At 36.6% G+C, this 19,656-nt stretch overlaps 1 protein-coding gene across 3 annotated transcripts; it reads left to right on the top strand.

Moving 5' to 3' along the window:
- The first annotated feature begins 10,844 nt into the window (after positions 1-10,844).
- LOC103444821 (peroxisomal nicotinamide adenine dinucleotide carrier-like) lies at positions 10,845-19,602 on the top strand. Of its 3 annotated transcripts, none has more exons than XM_070825337.1 (11): positions 10,845-11,120; positions 11,210-11,287; positions 11,450-11,524; positions 17,201-17,331; positions 17,575-17,629; positions 17,963-18,073; positions 18,246-18,314; positions 18,382-18,489; positions 18,626-18,694; positions 18,924-18,978; positions 19,136-19,602. In XM_070825337.1, the coding sequence occupies exons 1-11, from the start codon at positions 11,040-11,042 to the stop codon at positions 19,315-19,317; spliced, it is 1,014 nt and encodes a 337-aa protein (XP_070681438.1). In that variant the 5' UTR covers positions 10,845-11,039; the 3' UTR covers positions 19,318-19,602. The 3 variants fall into 3 exon arrangements, with proteins under 3 accessions (XP_070681438.1, XP_070681442.1, XP_070681435.1); XM_070825341.1 differs by having other exon boundaries at positions 10,853-11,120; positions 18,929-18,978; XM_070825334.1 differs by having other exon boundaries at positions 10,853-11,120; positions 18,918-18,978.
- The last annotated feature ends 54 nt before the right edge of the window (positions 19,603-19,656 follow it).

The following is a 19,656-nucleotide window of genomic DNA, read 5'->3' as shown; positions in this document are numbered from 1 at the left end:
GAGTCGAAGATGAAAGTTGATGCATGTATATATAGGAAATAGTGGCGTCTAGGTCTGGCATGCGGGCTATGGCCGCACCTTAAAGCATTGCCAACGACCACCTCATACATGGCAATCTTTGATTGGTCAACTATGTCACACTCACAAACTAGGAAAAATACGTGGCAATAAGAATGTTTTACCTAACATTTTCCATATATAAAATCGAATATAAATTGTACTTATTGGGTAATTGACAAGCAATTAGGTAATTACATGACTGGATAAACTAAAATGCATGGATATTTTTGTTTGTTGGATGATGCATGAATATTTTATCTGAAACTTGTTTGGAAAATTTGTTACGTCATTAATTACTATATATGATGGCATTCTCCATATATGCTGCCCAAATATTAATTTTACCTAAACATTTCCATATAAATTTCAAGTATAAATGGTACGTAATTACATTAAAATTTTCGTATCCAAACTTCTTTGGAAAAAAATATTAAGCTATTACTATGACAATATAATTTAGATAAAGATTATCTATAATCATTACATGTCAAATTATTTGGGTGCATGAATAATCGCAAATATTCATAATCGCAATTATTTTGCATGCCCTTTGTCGTCTACTAGTTATTTCTAATTCTTGTGTTTTCTTTTTAAGTGGGTTTGCATTTCCGATGTGTATACGATCTTTATTATGTTTTTAGATCTTTAGATAGAATAGGAAGTTGAAAATTCCAGATTTAATTTGCTTTTTCAAAGTAATTAAGCATCATATGCATATAATTTTGGTTTTTTTTTTTTTTTTTTTTTTTTGTATCAATAAGTCCAAAACTGGAATTAGGATAAAATAAATTGTACGAGTACATCTAGATAAGGAAGTCACCTTCATCAAATTTCATGAGGAACTATCTAACTAACTAGGTTACTCATCTAAGCTTATATATTGACCAAGTTTCATCGACAAAAAAATGTGTCCTTCGGCTTTCAATACATGCCCTTCGCTTTTTGTCAATCCAAACTTGCCTTCCTTTTTCTGGTTGATCTTCGGCAATGGGATTCTAGTCCTACTCACACCGGATATCCCATTGGAGGTCCCTGGCTCGGAGTCATCTTTCTTCAAGATCTCCACGTGTAGAGATCCCCATTCCAAAAGACTGGCGCTGAGCTGGAAATTCACTTGTCGATTCCATTTAGGGTTTGGCGACCCGTAGACAAATTTTGACTCGTACTCTTTGCCAGGTTCAACCCATAATACAAATTGATAAACCCTATTAGTACAACATATTGTACTATAATTAGGGCCGTCGAGGCCTTCGGCATGGTAGATGTCAACACTCAGGACGACTTTTTGGTCCAAGCATGAGTATTTTTCTTGTCCATCATCGATGTTTGTCATCCTTTTCTTCTTCAGAGCTCTGTTGTAGTTATCTATATCATTGTTCATCATCCTTGCCATGGTCAAGCTGTATAGAAAAATTAAAGACCTAATACAAGGCATAGAACAAAAATGACAGAGAAAAACCAAGCTGAAAATAAAATTAAATTAGACCCTTGTCTGCAAATAAATAAATTAAATTATTAGAACGTATTTTGTACTACACGCCAAAAAATTTATATATATATATAAATACACAATAAATTAACTTATCAAGATTGATATCATGTTCTACCAGTCACAAATTCTACTGCTATGTGAATGTGAGAGTATAAGGGATACAAATCAAATGTGAAAAACAAAAATCACAAGAATTAGAGATACAAAGCAACATATAAAAAAATCAAATTAAGTTACAAAAAAATTGACGGAGGCCTTTTCTATGCAAGGCTTATATCGCAGTACATAATCAGACTAATCAGTGTCAGCCACTCAGATTTTTATGAAGTTTTATAAACTCTTTGAAGATCTTGCTTGAATACGCATGAACTTCTATGAATTCATTTAAGATCTTGATTGAATACGTATCTACTTGCAAAATCTTTTACAATAATTTAAATTCTTAATTGAATACACCCTCCTAAAACGAAACATGATATTCAGATTTCAATTGACTTACCAGAAAGAGATGGCGATTGGGACTGGGTATTATAATTTTTGTTTTTCCGCACAACGATTGACAATTCTCACCCTGTTCGGCTAAGATAAATAGGGGCTTTGTAGGCGAGATAAGATTTGACGGTCTTTAAAACATTCTTAAAATGACAATTACAACTTTTTTCCAAGTATTTTCTTTTAAATAAGTTTCTTAAAAAAAATAATTATCGGTTTCCGTCCGTGGATCATATACGTACAATCAAGATATGCGGATACGTGTTAGTGCATGCATTGATAAACATGTCCCTTGTCAATTTTAAACCTTATTAAAAAAGAAATTGATGAATAAGACGACAAATTTAGCATGCCATTCAGTGCCAATTAATAATTGTTTGACCGTGCCCTCATAATTCATTAATTAAGGACAGAGATACCAAAGAACTGGAAAGGTAATGGGCCCTGGGCCTCATGCCCTCATCCAGTACATCGGTTACTTAGCTTACAATGGTGCTAGTGATGAATTATCTTAGGCCTTGTTTGGTGGACAAGATGTGATGAGTTATTTTCAATTAAATTGGACTTGTAAACCAGCCAATGTTTGGTGAGAAAAATTGTATCCTAAACTGGATTGGCTACAAATCCGAAATAAGAGAAAATGCGATAGGTTATGTAATCCAACCACACACATGGGTTATGTAACCCATCTTTGCCAATCAAAATCTCATCCTTAAGACTCAATCTCCTCCAGTGTTACCTTTAAAGATTCATAAAACTTAACACTTGGTACTTATCAGTGTGTAATTTAGTGACAATGACAAACATGACCATATGACATTTTGTAGCAACATTAACAAGTATTTTAGTCCAACATGCTGCTTAAGCTTTTGGCTGCTGGATTTGGCATCTTGTTTGGACGTCATTTGGCAGTTGTTTATTGCACTAATAATCATAAGTCGTTTATAAATGAGGATTTGGATCCCCTCCTGAGCAAAGGAGACAGAGCCTCCTGACCTAAATACACGGGTTGTTGGATTTTGATCTAACGACTACAATTATTATAACTTTCAGAGGGCCCCCTGTTTGTAGTCATTGGATCAAAATCCAACGGCCCGTGTATTTGTTGCGAGTTATATATTAGTTAGAGTGTAAATAGTAGTTTATTGTCCCACATTGGTGAAATACATATGTAATACCAATTGTTACTCCTATATATACTCCACTTTGGAGATTAATGAATATATAAGAAATTCCCAAATATTGTCATATATATTTTTGGTATTTACCATGTTTAGTTTAATATTGGTATTTACCATGTTTAGTTCAATATGGCATCAGAGAAGTTCGCTCTTGGTGACCTGTGTGCTTTAATTTTGTGCCCACATTTTTCGTGATTTCCTTCGTATAAAAAAATAAAAAATAAAAAAAAATAAAAAGTGAATAGTGGCGCTACAATACAGTGCGTGAACAATGGTCTGCTTTGTGAACAGTGGTCCTCTACAGTGCTGTAAAAACAGTGCTCTGTTACAGTGCCATGAACAGTGCTCTGCTACAGTATCTGGTAAATTGTTTTCATTCCACTACGTATCTTTTGTGCCTTTATTGTTCGTGATTTTTGTTCAATGGTTCAATATAATCATAGTGTTATTATGCATCTTGGTGGAACAAATAAATGGATAATAGATACTTGGGCCACTGATCATGTGACTAGTGACCCTATAGTGTTTGATGAGTTATGTGACTATGTTCGTGATCCGTATGTTACTAATGCAAATGGAGCACATTCCCCTGTGAAGGGTGAAGGCACTATCTCTCTGACTCCAACCTTATCATTGGTCTGTGCTTTACTTGTTCCTGATCTTAAGTGCAATCTTTTGTCGGTAGGAAAACTTCTTGATACCTTATATTGTTCTGCTCACTTCTACCCTACGTATTGTTATTTTCAAGATATTCAAACTCAGAAGATATTGGTCATGGTAAAAGAATACGGGGTTTGTACATCTTGACTATGGAGGATACTGTTGTTTCTGGTTCAAATAATCATCAAGTTTTAAGTGCTAAAGTGGATGACAGACATCAAATTTGGTTGTGGCATCGACGATTGGGACATCCATCATTCAGTTATATGAAACATCTATTTCCTTCTTTGTTTCGCACTTGTAGTGATTCAGAGTTCAAGTGTGAAACATGTGTCATGGCTAAGAGTCATCGTGCTTCATTTTCTGTAAGTGATTCTAAAGCTACTTTGCCATTTGATTTGATACATTCTGATGTGTGGGGTCCAACGAAAGTTACTTCTAATGGATTCTGTTGGTTTGTTACTTTTATTGATGATTGTACTCGGTTAACTTGGGTGTTCTTGATGAAGAATAAGAGTGATGTTCCGTTACTTCTTCAAGAATTTTGTACAATGGTGTCTACTCAATTTCAGACCAAAGTCAAGGTCTTCAGGTCTGATAATGGGGGAGAATATGTGAATCACACTTTGACATGTTTTTTTCGTGATCATGGTATTATTCGCCAGACGACTACTCCGTTTACACCCCAACAAAATGGTGTGTCCGAACGGAAGAATCGTCAAATAATGGAAGTTGTTCGCTCATTGATGTTGGATAAATGTGTTCCTAATCATTTTTGGGGTCATGCTGTTTTGGCTATTGTGTATTTGATCAATCGTGTTCCAAGTAGGGTTCTTGATTTTCAGACATCGTTCGATATGCTACAACAACATGTTTCTCTTGTTTCTGTATCAAAGCTTCCTCTGAAAGTGTTTGGGTGTATTGCGTATGTGTATGTCTACTCTCATCAGCGGAGTAAACTTGATGCATGTGCTCTCCAGTGTGTCTTTATTGGGTATGCTAACAATCAGAAAGGCTATAAGTGTTATCATCTTTCGACTCAAAAAACTTATATTACCATGGATGTCACCTTCCATGAGGAAGTTTCATATTTTGTGAAGCCCTCTTCTGACTCTCCACTTCAGAGGGAGAGAGGGAGTGAAGTGCAGATTCGAATAGATGGTATGGATGATGTGTTACATGCATAGTTGGGAACAAAACCTATTATGTTACATTATACTGATCAGTCGACTACAGATAGTGATCGATCACCTGTTATTCCTGGAACTATTTCTACTGACGATAGATCAGATGTGCCCAGCGAGTTGCCTGTAAGTATGTCTGACAAATTACCTTCTAATGATCCGTTGCCTGCTACTGATATGTCTAACGAGTTGCCTGATGATGGTTCGTCCAGTGATGATTCTTCTAACAGTTTGGTACAAGATGGTGGCATACATGAGGTAAATTCAGACGATTCTTCTACTTATCAGTTGCCTCAACGAGTTAATCGTGGAAAACCTAAAGTACAATATGAGCCTGATATGCATGCCAAAGCCAAATATCTTACCAACAATTATGTGTCTACTCATCGTTTATCCAAACCATATGCATCTTACATATGTCAAATATCTAGTGTATCAATTCCAACAAAATTGCAAGATGCCTTGTCTGACCCTAAGTGGGTTAATGCCATGCAAGTTGGAATGAAAGCTTTGGAAAAGAATTCTACCTGGGATTTGGTTCCTTTACCAAACGGAAAAAAAGCCGTTGGATGTAGATGAGTGTTTACTATTAAGCACAAAGCAGATGGTTCTATTGACACGTATAAAGCTAGATTAGTTGCTAAGGGTTATACTTAAACCTATGGGGTGGACTATCAGGAGACATTTTCTCCTGTTGCCAAACTTAATATTGTGCGTGTTCTTCTGTCCTTAGTAGCAAACCAGGATTGACCTCTGTTGCAGTTTGATGTTAAGAATGTTTTCCTTCATGGTGATCTTAAGAAGGAAGTGTATATGGATCTCCCACCTGATATTGGAACATCTCCTGGAAAATGTGTTGTATGTAGGTTACGAAAGGCTTTGTATGGTTTGAAATAATCTCCTAGAGCGTGGTTTGGGAGGTTTACAAGTTCAATGAAGAAGTTTGGGTATATCCAGAGTCATTCAGATCATACTTTGTTTCTAAAGCGACAAAATGGTAAGCTAACTGCATTGATTATTTATGTTAATGACATGATAGTGACTGGTGATGATCAGAAAGAGATACAACGTCTTCAAAAGTACCTAACTACTGAGTTTGAGATGAAAGAATTGGGTGAATTGAAGTATTTTCCTGGAATCGAGGTTGCACGATCCAAGCATGGTATTTTTCTGTCTCAACGGAAATATGTTCTTGATTTGTTAGCTGAAACAGGTATGTTAGATTGCAAACCTGTTGATACTCCGATTGAGCAGAATCATCGTTTGGGCTTATTTCCAGATCAAGTTCCTACTCATAAGGAACAATATCAGAGGTTTGTGGGGAGATTAATTTATTTGTCTCACACTCGCCCTGACATTGCTTATGCAGTTAGTGTGGTAAGTCAGTTTATGCACTCACCTAGTGAAGCTCATATGGATGCAGTAACCCGTATTTTGAGGTACTTGAAGATGACTCCTAGCAGAGGCCTGTTTTTCTCCAAGAATGGTCATTTGAATGTCGAAGGGTATACAGATGTAGATTGGGCAGGTTCTATCACTGATCGGCGATCTACATTTGGATACTTTACGTTTGTGGGTGGTAATTTAGTTACTTGGAGAAGCAAGAAACAAAAAGTGGTGGCTAGGTCAAGTGCAGAAGCTGAGTTTCGTGGTATGTCGCATGGTGTATGTGAGTTGTTGTGGTTAAAAAAATTGTTGAGAGATCTTGAGTTTAACCCCAAAGGTGCTATGAAACTTCATTGTGATAACAAGGCTGCTATTAAGATTGCTCAAAACATGTGGAGATTGATCGACATTTCATTAAAGAAAAATTGGATGCTGAAATTATTATGTTTCCGTTTGTGAGATCTGAAGATCAACTTGCTGATGCTCTTACTAAGGCTGTGTCTAATAGTGTGTTTTCTAACTCGCTTAATAAGTTGGGCATGCGTGACATCTTTGCACCAACTTGAGGGGGAGTGTTGCGAGTTATATATTAGTTTGAGTGTAAATAGTAGTTTATTGTCCCACATTGGTGAAGTACATATGTAATACCAATTGTAACTCCTATATATACTCCACTTTGGAGATTAATAAATATATAAGAAATTCCCAAATATTGTCATATATATTTTTGGTATTTACCATGTTTAGTTTAATATTGGTATTTACCATGTTTAGTTCAATAGTATTTGGGTCAGGATGATCCGCCTTGATCAGGAAAGAATCCAAATCCTATAAATTATTTGTGTGGATGATATAAACTATTTCTTTAGAGCTTCTCATACAATCAATTTACGCAGTAAAAACATTAATAAGTTATTTGATAGTTATTTCGTTTTTATTTTTTAATTTTTTTAAATTGAAAACTCGTTGGGTAAGTAGTTACATTTTTAAAGTTGAAAGGCATATTTTGAAAGTAGTTTTCACTTTTGAAAACGAAAACTTAAAAACGAGACGGTTATCAAATGACTCCCAAGTATATAACTCATCTTACGAGAGTGGCAATTGTCTCTTCTATACTTTTTTTAAATACCTTATCCTTTATTTTTTTTACTAACTTTTTTTATAATTTTTATTCATAATAAATTCATTAGAAAGGCCATTATGGGATGCAGTTGTTTCTTTTCAAAAATTTAATTAAATTGTTATTTTTAAAAGTTGTAAGAAGATAGGAGCATTTTTTACATTAATGAATGTTTCACTAATTGTTTTTAAAGAGAGACAACATGTGGTAAGTTACGATTATCAATCCCTTTCGAGCTCGGGAGGCTATGGGGAATTTCACCCATAGTCAAGCAGACTCACCAGCTTGGAGCCTCAAACACGGGACCTCCTACATTTCTTTTGTTTATTGGGGAGCCATAGTCCTTATAAATAACATTTAACAAACAAAAAAAAATGAAGTGTAAAATGGTAAAAAAAATATGAAGGGTAAATTGGTAAAAAAAAAACAAAAAACAAAAAAAAAAACAAGAGTGTCGCTAGACTTACCCTAATGTCTTTTTTCCCCATCTATATTATAATCCCACCCGTAAAAAAAGTAAAAAAATTGAATGCTACTTTTTCAACAACTATTATTCCCAAAGTAATCCCTAATATATATCTAAATTCTATTTTAATTTTTCAAGAGAATAATATTATAATGCTGATAAGCCTAGCCGAGTTTAAACTCACCACCAATGCCTCATTTCATGATTTTTATTTCGGTTAGAATTCAAGAATCCAATCACTTCTTAGATCTCTAACCGATTGTAACTCTCATTCCTTCACTCTCTCTAGACTCCCAACGCAACCCGTTTTCAAATTCCACCGCATTCCCAAAATTTCACCCTCATGCCCAATTTCAAATTCGCTACAACCCAATCCCACCTCTTCAAGCCCAATTTCTTTTTCTCATCTTCCATTTCAATTTTAAATTTTATAAGTATTATTTTATTAGAATATTTTGAACAATAATTACACTATTAAACTAGAAAAGGTTTTTTTAGCCAAATGGTAGATTTGACATAACTCATCACTTTGATCTTTGAGATTTAAAATCGATAGAACTAACTAATTCCTGAGTTTGTCTACCGTTAATCATTTTGGTTATTCTGTAAAAAATCTCCATTAAATAAGGATAAAATGATAAAAATCCACTCAATTTTGTCAAATCATTTTAGTCCATTGTTATTAAATTGAGGGTATTTTTATCATTTTGATCTTTATTTAATAGAGATTTTAACGAAAAGACCAAAATGATTGATGGTATACAAAATCAGGAATTTGTTTTGTTGATTTCACTGTAATGAAGAGTTATGTCAATCTCAGAAATAATTTTAAACTAAGGGGGGTGTATTCAATTAGGATTCTCAGAGAGTTTCAAGGAATTAATAATTCCAGGAGTATTCAATTAGGAATTTAAAAGATTTTATAAAAATCTTGGTGTATTCAATTGAGATTCTTAAAGACTTCTTACAATTCCCTATAAATTTAGGTGTATTCAATTATAACGTTTTGAAAGTCTCTAAAAGTTTAGGTGTATTGAAAAAGGAATTGGATTTTAACGGATTTGTGATTTGGTGGATTTTGGAGGATTTCAAGGTGATATGTATAAATACCAAAGAGCTTGGCAAATCTCACCTCAACCCTAGAAACTTTGAGAGATTTTGAGCGTGCTGCTCTCTCCTCTCTAGTCTCCGTTCGAGCGAAGGTACAATCTCTGCAACTTCTTCCCATTATTCGTCTGCTTCGATTTTGTCCTTGTTGTGAAGGCTGCGAATTTGTTTCTTTTACCAAACAACTACGGCCAATGAAAATTCCCATATGCCCTAGATATCTTACAAATCTGGGATATGCAGAAACCGAACCGACAGACAAATATAAATTCAAAGCTTACTTGTCCAGTCTCCAATTTTTTTTATTTATTTTTTGGTTATTTTTTGGTTAGGCACGAGGAAAATTTACCCTGAATATCTTATCATCCATGTCATGCTAAGGAAAATTTAATATTTTTATGTTGTTCTTTCTAGATTAGTGGAAATTTATATAATATAATTAGTCAACTGCCAAGTCTTCCAGTGCCAAGTCTTTCTATGTTAGGGTTAATAAAACAAAAATCTAACTACAGAAACCAAGCAGGTTTAAAACCCTAATTGAAGCGAAGAAACAAAGGGAAAAAACGACCTGCTCATTTGTTGTTATAGTCATTATACTTGTTGCGTAATCCCTATTAATAATATGTCAATCTGTTGTCCCAATCCTTTTTATAGTCATTTATACTTGTAATCTCTATTATCATGTTATGCTTTTATAGCCCTTTTTAGCTCTATTTCGAGGTGTTTGATATCATCTCCAAGATTTTGCTGGTAACGGTCGTGACCCCGTAAATGCGAATGAATTGTTTAATCTTTGACATGCTTCCTTGAGAAACGTAGTGGAGAGGATATTTGGTGTATTTAAATCTCATTTCACAATTTTTAAGTCTACACCTCCATTTCCAATTAAAACACAAGCAGAGTTAGTGTTAGCTTGTGCAGGGTTGCACAACTTTCTTCGCAAGGAGTGTCATTCTGATGAATTTCCAATTGAACCAGAAGATGATGAATCTGAAGATGAAGATAATGATGATGAACTAGGTAATCAAACTCAAGAGCAACAACGACAGATTGCTAATGCATGGAGAGCTGGCATAGCTACAAATATGTGGACGGATGCTGTGAATGATAACATTCAAAGATGAGAAATAGAGAATTAATTGTTTATACAGATTGGAGTATGCAAACACCTGGAGAGCAGCGATATAACCTCGAGAGTATTCAAACATGGTTGAACGCTGGATAAATCTTTTTGCTTTGAGTAGTTATGTTTATATAAAATTGTTGGGTTTTTTTAAAAAACTTTGATAGCTAGTTTATTTTGACACTAATTGATCGGGTTCCTCTTTCATTTTGATAGCTAGTTGAAAACATTGCATATGAACTTGGTATTGCAATTTGGTATTAGTAGGATGAAAATTTGGCTTCTAAAGAGAAGGAAATTGTTGATCAAATTCTCTTCAATTCTCTAACCCCATGTAAAGAATTATCTCACAATTCATGTGAATTCTCTGGAAGTTATAATTAATTCACTCAAAATCTCTAGGAATTCATTTTTTTTTTCTCTCAAACTCTCTCAAATTCTATAGATTTAAATTCCCTAAAACTCTCTGAGAATCCTAATTGAATACACCCCCTAAAATGTCAACAGAAAATAAAGAAAATATTATTGAAAGGATTAGCACTCAAAAACAAAAGCACCTACCAAACGTTATTTGCTTTCTTGAACGAAACAACCAACCGATTAGGAGGGTTCTGATAGCGAGTGCCATCACCTCGACAAAGCCAAAGTCAGAGATAGTCCTCTCTCCAAAAAAATACAAGTAAAAAGTACAGATCTCCGAACCCTCCATGGCTCGCTACAGTTTCCCGAGAAAATAAGAAACCTTCACAAACATTTTCTCGAGAAAATATGTCCGACGCTTTGATCAATGGCCTCGCCGGAGATGGCGGCGGGATCATCGCCCAGCTCATCACATATCCTCTCCAGACTGTACAAATTTTCTCATTTCGTAATTGTTTTTCTTGAGCTTTTGATAGTCCTTGTTTTTTGTTTGAATTTTGGGTCCTGATCTGCTGCAGGTGAATACTCGCCAACAAACAGACCGTGGTCTGAAGAAGGAGAAGAACAAGCTCGGAACTGTTGAGCAAATATGTCAGGTCATCCCTTTTATCAAATTTCAGCTTCGTTTTTAAGTATTCCGAAACTTTTACCTTGTTTGGTTGCTGAGAAAATGGACGGGAAAATCTGAGAAGGGACACATTTCTCTGTTTGTTTCATTGTATCTGATTATTCGGCCAGTGTGTGAATTTGATGTGCAGGTTATTAAAAATGAAGGATGGGAGCGGTTGTACGGCGGTTTGACGCCATCATTGGTGGGGACGGCAGCATCTCAGGTGAGCAAAGCTTTAGCTCTTTGCTGGATTGTTTTACTTCTTCGAATAGTATTTTCGTTCTTATTGTTACAATGATTAGAAACTAGGATGGAGTGAATGAAATTATACGTGCTTGTAGGAAAGTATTGCGTAGAGTTGACATTCATTGTTTGTTAACCGAGGAATTGATGGGAAAGAGCAGAAAAATTGGAACAGTTTTTAACGGAGCGGAAACTGATTGTAGAGGAGTTTGGCCCTATTTACAGATGTCTCTTATACCATCCGAGCAACGGTGTAACTTGGGTTTTCGATTGGCCAAAATCCTGTAGGACGATTTGGCAGATATCATTGATTAAGTTATTCTCTTGATTAGTACCAGTGAATGCTGTTGATGCACAAAATCGGGTCGATCTTGGACCAACGTAAATCCGATCATAAATCACACAAACACACAAATATATCGTGGTTCACCTCAAGTTGAGGCTACGTCCACATTGATGTTGATTCCGTTTCACTATGTAAATGAATGTTGAATATACATGGAGGCTATAGAGGCAGTGTTTGCTCTCGTTGCTATTCTGTTTGCTCTCCTGTTTCCCTATGTATGTTTTCCTTCTTTCTCGTCGAGTCCCCCTCTTAAGTGAGTGTGAGGGAACCCTTTTATAGAATAAGGTTTCCTCCCCTCTTACATGAATAATGGGCTAAGTAATGAAGGCCAAATACTGAGACCCAATATATGGTATAACAGGAGTCCCCCAAGTCTTCAGTCAAGAAGGTCTTTTGGTTGGAGACTTCAAATCCAATCCATGTGCGGGCCGAAGTGACTGGATGTCGTCTAGAACTAGTACTCGACATGAGACAATACTTAACGTGAAGCAATACTCAGTTAGAGGTAGCACACGTTGTGAGGTTGCTCGGCTAGAGACAATGTTCGCGACGAGGCGGTTGCTCGGCTGGAGGCGGTGCTCGTTGCGAGGCGGCTCAGCTTGTGGCATTCTTCATTGTGAGTATGCACTCGATGTCAGCATAAGCTCATTATGAGTTAGTTCTCGACATGACTCGAACCCGTTTGTTGGGTTTGTATATGGGTCTATGTGTCAGGTGAATCTTTTGGCTGAAGACTTCAAACCCAATCCATGTGCGGGCCGAAGTGACTAAATGTTATCCTGAACCATTACTTGACATGAGGCAATGCTCAACGTAAAGTAATACTCAGCTAGATGTATCACACGTTACGAGACTGCTTGGCTAGAGGCAATGCTTGCGGCGAGGCGGTTGCTTTGCTAGAGGCAGTGCTCGTTGCAAGGCGGCTCGGCTCGTGGTGTTCCTCGTTGCGAGTATGCACTCAACGTCAGCGTGCACTCAATATGAGTTAACTCTCGACATGACTCGAGTCTGCTTGTCGGGTTTTTTAGTTGGGGTCATCCGTAGGGTCCGTGAGTTGGGTCCACAAATTGGATCCGTGAGTCGGGGTTCGAGCTCAAGGGTGTCCAATCTCGTAAGTGCTCGAATGAATGGATGTCCAAGCACATAGGTATCCAAATGAGCGAGTGTCCGAGCAAGTGGGTGTCCGGTCATACAAGAAATTACCATTCAGACTAAATCTTTGTCATCATTAGCATGTGGCTCATCGATCTATAAGTTGATCAGTAACAATGTTGATCAACGGAGTCCTGACAATAAATAATAGTATAAGCATGAATGCATAATTAATAAATCAAATTGATATAGTTTGGCAAGGCAAAATATGGTACCATGTGTCTACTACAAATAAATAATTTATTAAGTTACGTGGTAAATCACATGTTGCATAAGTGACATAGTTAAAGGCATTACATATTACTAGGCAATGAATAAATATTTGCACAAGTAAATATGTGCGATCACAAAATGAGTTATTATTTGGATGGCACCCTGAGCATATGTAATTATTGTAGCATGTAGCATGTAATCTTAATAAGATGAATGTAGGGATAATGCGCATATATGTACATATGCACAACTTTGTATTGTGGAGTGTGGACTGTGTCCTAATAGTGAAAGAGTGAAAATATATCATGTGTCAAACTTTCCACGTAGTGGAATAATCATGATGGAAAAGACTTATTATAATAAGAAGCATGGATGTGGTGTTATCACTGTTCGAGTATGTGGTATTAGCAGCCTGTGTTGGCATAGTAGTAATGATGTGACAAAAGATTATCATCATAAATAAAATCTTTAAATAATCATATATCTGTATACTTGCATTGTGTAGTGTGCCCTGAGTCACTAAAGTTCATCCAAACATTTAAATAATGAATATAATATTAAAAAATGATTAAAGCTATGTTATTTTAAAAGGAGGTGGACGACACCTTGTAACAAATATCATAAAATAATAATAAAAAAATATTAAATAGATGATGATATTGAGAAAACATAATGATGTTTCCTTTCGTACAGTGCACACCGCAACAATCATGTAGCTTTAATATAATGACAATGGGGAGACACATAATATATTATATAAATATATTTTCATTCAAATAATGAAGATATCTAATTTGGTCAGACTTGCCACATGTTATGGGAAATAGTCAGGTGATAAACCATTAATAATAATGTAAAAATATTATTATAACATGTCATCTCATTCATTTAGGCCATCATGCTGGCGTTTCCACTGTTTTTGTCAAAAAGCAACTCCTGCTTTTCCACTTGGTACTTTTCAAAAAGCAGTTTCTCCTTTCAAAATGATGATACTGATAAGGGTCTCGTGGTGCAAATATAATAGTAATAAAATTCATAAGGATTCGACGTGATCATGGAGTGCCGGCTGTCGACTACCTGACGCCCTCCCCCTCCTCCTTTATCCGGGCTTGGGACCGGCCATGTAAGACATAGCAATAGTAATAAAATAATAATAGTATTTGATGTGACCAGCATAATAAGCATATAGCAATAGTGGAAAAGCAGAAGTTGGTACTTTTTCAATAGGTACGCACTATATATATATATTGTGAGGTGCCATACTATATGTACACAGATCATGAAAACAAATAATATATTGCTAACTGTGCACTAAAATATAAGTGATGTGGTCTCCTGTTAAAGAATATGCACACTGTAAAACAAATGCTGCAGTAACAAGACCAACACAAAATAATGATAAATTATTAAATAATAAACTAGTTAATGAATTAGAAGAAGACTTTATCTTCTTCGAACGTTTTCCTGTGGGTTTTTTCAGTGGGATAGGTACGGCATGGCTGGAAATTTCAAAGCTGCCTCCGACGAGCTTGCAGCGACAACGTCGCTCGGGTTGAGTAGGAATAACAATATGAGTCCCCCGATTCCACTAGTGGTGACGGCGTTGCCAGTAGACGAACGAAATTCTGCCAATCGCGCAGCGACCTCGACCTGAGTTCGATGACGACGGTTTCGTTTGGGTTTCGTAGATCGAAGCCTTCCGAGTCTGGCAGAGATTAGGAGACGCCTTTGCAATGGGGGGCTTTAAAATCGGTTCAGTGACGACCGTGGAAGCTTTGTGTTCTTGTGCGATTGTGTGATTCACGAGTAGATTTACGTTGGTCCAAGATCGACCCGATTTTGTGCATCAACATTTGGCACCGTTTGTGGGAAACGACACGAAAAACTATGTCGGTTCTCTCTTAATTTTTCATCCCACCACCATGAATTTGCAAAACCCAAGAACCCAAAACCTCATCTTTGGCTTTTCCAGAAAACCTTTGCAGCCTCCCTCTCTTCTCTTTCTAGCAACGGAGGCCACAGTGACCTCTCTCATACAATCAAAACCCGTTGTCACTTCCAAAACCTTGCAAAACCCTCGTCCTACCTCCATCGCCGTGCCCTCCACTTTCCTCGCACGACTTGCGATTTGGTGTGAGATTGGGAAATGGGTTAGCCGCAAAAGCTTCCATGGTTGTCACTAAACCGATTTCGAAGCCCCCCATTGCAAAGGCGTCTCCTAATCTCTGCCAGACTCGGAAGGCTTCGACCTACAAAACCCAGACGAAACTGTCGTCATCGAACCCAGGTCGAGGTTGCTGCGCGATTGGCGGAATTTCGTTCGTCTACTAGCAACGCCGTCACCACTAGTGGAATCGGGGGACTCAGATTGTTATTCCCACTCAACCCGAGCGACGTCGCCGCTGCAAGCTTGCTTGAGGTAGCTTAGAAATTTCTAGCCATGCCGTACCTATCCCACTGAAAAAATCCACGGGAGAACCAACGAAGAAGATAAGTCTTCTTCTAATTCATTAACTAGTTTATTATTTAATAATTTATTATTATTTTGTGTTGGTCTTGTTACTGCAGCATTTACAGTGTGCATATTCTTTAACAGGAGACCACATCACCTATATTTTAGTGCACAGTTAGCAATATATTATTTGTTTTCATGATCTGTGTACATATAGTGCGGCACCTCACAATATATGTATATATATATATATATATATAGTGCGTACCCATTGGAAAAGTACAAACTCTTGCTTTTCCACTACTGATGTATGCTTATTATGCCGGTCACATCAAATACTATTATTACTTTATTACTATTATATTTGCACCACGAGACCCTTATCAGTATCATCATTTTGAAAGGGAAACTGCTTTTTGAAAAGTACCAAGTGGAAAAGCAGGAGTTGCTTTTTGACAAAAACAGTGGAAACGCCAGCATGATTGCCTAAATGAACGAGATGACATGTTATAATAATATGTTTTACATTATTATTAATGGTTTATCACCTGACTATTTCCCATAACATGTGGCAAGTCTGACCAAATTAGACAACTTCATTATTTGAATGAAAATATATTTATATAATATATTGTGTATCTCCCCATTGTCATTATATTAAAGCTACATGACTACTGCTGTGTGCACTGTACGAAAGGAAACATCATTATGTTTTCTCACTCTGTGGACGTAGCCAATCTGGGTTAACCATGTACATCTTGCGTTTGCTTTCCTGTCTCTATCCATTTACATACTTATCTACACTAGTGACTGGAGCAATCCAGCGAAGGTCACAAACTTGACACTTTCTGTTGTACCAAAGTCCTCACCGATTTTGTGCATCAACAAATACAATTGTGTCATCCCAAAATTATATGCCCTCCATTGCTAGGTTGCGTGCATGAAGCCGCCCAAACCGATGGAGCCATGGCTGGTTTTTTTGCCCCGACCATCACTACACCTAATCAAAATATGTTATGCGTATTGGCTCAGTTATCCTTCATTCATTAGCGTTTATAAGTTGAGTCCAGTTGATAAATCATGTGTATAGTTCATAATGTTTAAGAGGTCAATATTAGCAGTAAATGCTTTCTGCGAGTTAGTAATGGTAACAGTTTGTGTTGACCTGGCTCATCAGTGAAAGCATTTGATCTGCTAATATAACACCCTGAGCATTTTTTTTATGCTTATGCGGTCGTCTGAATAACAAAGTGACTGCCAGCGTTAAATTGCAATGTTCTTACCCAACGCTAGCTACATAAATTTTAATGCTCTTTCTGTAGTGTTTTTTGAGTCAGAAATTCCTTAGTTTGAACTTTGACATGATATAGAGCAGCTTGCAGCCTTTTTTTACAAAGGACGTTACCACTAAACCTTGTGTTGTATAAATCTGCATCATTAATTTTTTATTTGGTTGTCTGGTTTCTTATCTACGCGCGATTTTATTGGTACAGGGTGTTTACTATTATTTCTATCAAATATTCAGGAACAAGGCTGAAACTGCTGCACTTGAACGGAGGAAGATGGGGGTTGGTGATGGATCTGTTGGAATGCTCTCTTCACTTTTGGTTGCTGCATTATCTGGGTATTTCTTTATTTATATGATGATGGGCCTTAAGACATTGTTTGTTTCCTAATATTTTCGAAGCTATAAAAGCATCGTTTCCTCAAAAAGTTGCATTCGCTCTTTCTGAAAGCTTTTAAGAAGAAGAAAATCAAGAGAACAGTAAAGATTTGGTAGCTTTTACAGTATTTAATTTTTTTTATTATGAGTTTTTTTTTTCATGGATTTATGGCTGAAAATCTCATCACAATTTTATTCTTGCAGGTGCGTGAATGTGCTGTTCACAAATCCTATATGGGTAGTTGTTACGCGTATGCAGGTAAAAACGAAGAGCTAATTGACGTTAGCCTCAAATCTCATTGAATTTCCAAATCAAGTGACACGATAGTTCATATTTGCATGTCTTATTTGGGTAGTTTTGTTTTCCCGTATCTATGCTTGTGCTAGAAGTGACCTTTGAAGAGCACTGCATTCCAGGATTTAGAACTTATTTCAGAATTTTGAAATGCCTATGATGTTAGTTACCAATTTCACCAAATTATCTTATCCTTCTGTGTAGCTAATTTAACAAACTGAGCTTATGCATCTCTCACTCAATGCATACAAGTTTGATGTTATTAATTTATTGTTTGTTCTCGTTTTGCACTGTTAGACTTATAAAAAATCCTCAAAGAAGTGCCAGCCCGGTCAGGAGCTGTCAACTGCTCCAGATGAAGCAATCCTTGCTGCAGCTGAGCTTCCTCCCTTTGGGACTACTCATGCGGTTAGTATTATGTTATTTTTTAATTCTTAATTCTTTGTCCCCTACTTGTGCACGCATGGGGTGACAATAGTGTTTCTATTGATTTCCAGAATTTTGTTTTCTGATTCACACAAGTTTGGCTTTAGTTCCAGCAACAATTTTTCCTATCATAACAATATATGGACGCATACAGATTCAGGAAATTTATGATGAGGGTGGAGTTTTCGGCTTCTGGAGAGGTGTATTCCCGACATTGATCATGGTATGTGAGAAGTGATTCTTATACAGGCTAAGGGAGTACGACTAATTGTTCTTGATTTTGATCACAGGTGAGTAATCCTTCCATGCAATTTATGCTGTATGAAACTATGCTGAAGAAGCTGAAACAAAGGCGTGCCTTGAATAAGAAGGGTAACAGCGGGGTTACTGCTTTAGAGGTTAGGTTTCATTTAGATCATAACCTTTTCAGTAAATGTTTTATGATAACCTTTAACCCGAGTACTTACAGTACTAACCTATGTTACTCACTCTTTTGATTTTCCTCTGAGCTAATAGATTGCCTAATTCTGCTAGATATTTTCTCTTGGTGCCTTGGCAAAACTAGGGGCTACGGTTGTGACATATCCTCTTCTAGTCGTAAAGGTAAAGGACTTAGCATATACATCTTTGTTTATGCGAAGCAATACACACTTTGAGTTATAATGTGAATGGATTGCGACCGACTGAAATGTCTTCCACTTTTTAAGCTCCTTTCAATTGAAAAAACACTGCTATCATGCTACATCCAGGAAGAGACAATGTAGTATTATTATTACCTTGGATTTGGTTGCATTAACCTTTCAGTTTCTTACCGAGTCTCGTGCTGTTGCAGTCAAGGCTTCAAGCAAAACAGGTTACAAACGGAGACAAAAGGCAACACTATAAAGGTTTGAACTTCCAACTGCTAGCCAGAGCTTCTTATACCGCATAAATCATGCTTTACATTGAGAAACTAATACCTCAAAACTTCATTTCTGAATATTTTCGGATAAAAGTTTCGTGTCCATGAATTATGGTGTTGCATATTATTTTGTTTACTTTCAGGCACATCCGATGCTATTTTAAAGATGATTCGGTATGAAGGACTTTACGGGTTCTACAAAGGGATGGGAACGAAAATAGTACAAAGTGTACTCGCAGCTGCTGTTCTGTTCATGATTAAGGAGGAACTTGTCAATGCCGCTCGATTCTTGCTCACCAGCAAAGTAAAATCAAAACCTCCGTAGTCGCGAACCTTTCATCCTCCCTCTTTTGCTGTCACTCCCTTCGATCCCGATTCCGATTATTTCATCTCATCATGTTATCAAGAAACTGCAGGATCAAATATTTATTGTTTGGAAATGTATTGCCATTGTTGGCAAACTGATAACCTTGAATACAAGGGATTTTTAGGGGGATCAATTTGGGATAATCTGATTAGTGTAACCATATTATAGTTAATCCACCATATGAATAGTTGTATATTGAAAAGGAGACCCTAAGTTTGAATTTAGTGGTATCATTTGATTTTAGATGCCCCTCTTTTACACTAACAATGTGGCAATAGAGAATTGTGTGCATTAGGT

This window comes from Malus domestica, chromosome 01, assembly GCF_042453785.1.
Source record: "Malus domestica chromosome 01, GDT2T_hap1".
In the NCBI taxonomy this organism is placed as follows: Eukaryota; Viridiplantae; Streptophyta; class Magnoliopsida; order Rosales; family Rosaceae; genus Malus; species Malus domestica.
This window is presented reverse-complemented; position numbering and strand designations above follow the sequence as displayed.

Excerpts from the sequence above, each read along its gene's own strand:
- LOC103444821 (XM_070825334.1), top strand. The coding sequence starts at position 11,040 with ATGTCCGACGCTTTGATCAATGGCCTCGCCGGAGATGGCGGCGGGATC. Across the intron at positions 17,630-17,962 it reads TAGTTGTTACGCGTATGCAG|ACTTATAAAAAATCCTCAAA; the intron begins GTAAAAACGAAG and ends TTGCACTGTTAG. Across the intron at positions 18,979-19,135 it reads CAAAAGGCAACACTATAAAG|GCACATCCGATGCTATTTTA; the intron begins GTTTGAACTTCC and ends GTTTACTTTCAG.